The following is a 2,185-nucleotide window of genomic DNA, read 5'->3' on the forward strand; positions in this document are numbered from 1 at the left end:
ACCCAATAACCAGCACAATTCAGGCTATTTCTTAAACTCATCTTGTAATAAATCCCAAAGCAAACCGGTCAGTTGGTTACTCACTGCTGCCATTTGCATCGGTTTAAAAGCGGGACAGCTCTGAGAGCAAGTATTAAACACAACCCGGCTACAAATTAAGCATCCTCCTACTCAGTGCTTTCCTAGATTCATTCTGGTTTATGGTGGTTTCCCCAAGCTTAAAGAAAAACTCTACTCAGAGTATCCCAACCACTCAAAAAGCACAGAGCTCAGCCATTACCTTTGAAGACTACGACAGATGGTATGAGTTTATTTTGTGTATTTGTGGTCACTCAGTTGTGTCCAACTCTTTGCAACCCCATGGAATGTAACCGCCAGGCTCCTCTGTCCATGGGATTCTCCAGGCAAGAGTGCTGGAGTGGGTTGCCATTTCCTCCTCCAGGAGATCTTTCCAACCCAGGGATCAAACCCGCCTCTCTTAATGTCTCCTGCATTAGCAGAAGATTCTTTACCGCTAGCGCCACCTGGGCAGCCCAGTATGAGTTTAAGCCAAATGCTAACACTCAGTACAATGCCATGCAGTCCAAACTCTGTGGTCTGGGTGTCTGTAGTTCTGCAGGGTTAGCTGGGGAGCTTCCAGAAGGGACAGTGGGCACCGGAGTGAAGAACTGAATTCAACCTTCGAGTCCAGCTGGTGGCCCATAGAAAGGGTGGGGGCCACCTCCTGCCCTCCTCGGTGGCTACTGTAGCTCAGGCCCGGTCGTCTTGGTGGTCACCAGCTCAGTGGAACCCAGCTCTGTGGCTGGCACAGGGACGCTGTGGGTAGGTGGGGTGGCCGCTGGGTCTTCACTGGGCAGAAGCCAGATGGGAGCCGTGGCATCCAGGGTTCCCGGGGAGAGTGTGGTGTCAACATCCAGGGGCTCTGGGGTGGAGAGAGTTGTGGGTGGTGCAGGGTCAGGATTGGCTCGCAGCCGTCCCCACCCCCTGTTCTGGAAGCCTCCCTGGTGGGACAGCCCTCTGACTGATGGGAGAGAAGTCAGCTGATAAAGCCCCACTGGTGGGATGGGGAGGGGTGGCATGTGATGAGCCCTCAGGACGGGAAGTTTCTAGAGCTGGCTGGCAAAATGCCAGTGCTGACAGAGGGCGAGGAGAGGTGGGAACCGGTCTGCTTGTCCCAGAGAGAGGGCGGGACAGGCCACCCCCACCCCCAACTGGGCTCCCCAGCCTTAGATTTCTTCCTCACACAGGTCTGGGACGCTAGAGCTGTGTCCCTCGCCTGGATTGCCGGTCTCTGGTCGGACTATTTCTCTCCCCTCGGCCTTGCCTCCTTCAGACCATCCCTACCCGTTCACCCAGCCCCCCTCGGACCCCTCAAGGACCATGCCTCCCCTCCGACGGCCCCCAACCCTCTCCGGTCCCCTAGACGAGGAACTTACTGTCTGGGTCTCCGTCCGGGGCCTCCGCGGCCTCCGGAGCCTCAGGGACCACCGCCGCGCCCGGCTGCCGCCGCCGGCGCTTCCAGGTCACCAGCCCGATCAGGGCCAGGGCCAGCGCCAGGCCCAGCAGCGCGGGGGCTCCGAAGAGCAGCGCCGGGAGCGGCAGCGCCGCTTCGGCCTCCGCGGGGGTCCCGGGGCCCGCCGACTCCTGCGGCTGCAGCGCCGTCCCGGGCGCCAGGCTGCTTGGGCCGCCTGCTGGAGGGGACGGGCAGGGGGAGCAGGGGGCGGAGGGGAGGGGGGCGTGGGGAGGGGGAGGGCCGGAGGAAGGTGAGGCTGGGCCGCGGAAGGGGGGGACGGCCGGGCGGGGCAGCGCAGGCCGAGGGGCGAGAGGGGGCCGTGAGGGCCACGCGCCGACGGCTGGTCCCCCCTCCAGGCCCCCGGCTCACATTTCCCACCCCACCTCGCCAGTTAACCCGAGACCCCGCCCCTCCCCACAGTCCCGGGACAGGGCGGCGGGGGTTGGGGAGGGCCTGCCTGCGACTCCTAGCGTCACCCTCCTTCCCGCTCCAGGGCTGCCCCGTGCGCGCGCCATGCGGCGCGGCTCGACTCTTACCCAGCCTAGGCTCCGTCGTCCGGAGGAGACTGCAGGCCACACAGTTGCGGACCAGCGGGTCGAAGCACTGGGTCTGCAGGCACTGCGTGGGTGCCGGCCGGTCCTTGCCCCGCAGGCTTCTCCGCCCTCGCTGCAT

At 63.1% G+C, this 2,185-nt stretch overlaps 1 protein-coding gene across 1 annotated transcript; it reads right to left on the reverse strand.

The window, feature by feature from the left end:
- Positions 1-740: 740 nt before the first annotated feature.
- Positions 741-2,185, reverse strand: TNFRSF13C (TNF receptor superfamily member 13C). Its single transcript, XM_068969732.1, has 3 exons — positions 2,050-2,185; positions 1,436-1,688; positions 741-927 (listed from the first exon to the last, which is right to left on the reverse strand). Exons 1-3 carry the CDS (start codon positions 2,183-2,185, stop codon positions 741-743), a joined length of 576 nt encoding a protein of 191 aa, XP_068825833.1.

This window comes from Capricornis sumatraensis, chromosome 4 (assembly GCF_032405125.1).
Source record: "Capricornis sumatraensis isolate serow.1 chromosome 4, serow.2, whole genome shotgun sequence".
In the NCBI taxonomy this organism is placed as follows: Eukaryota; Metazoa; Chordata; class Mammalia; order Artiodactyla; family Bovidae; genus Capricornis; species Capricornis sumatraensis.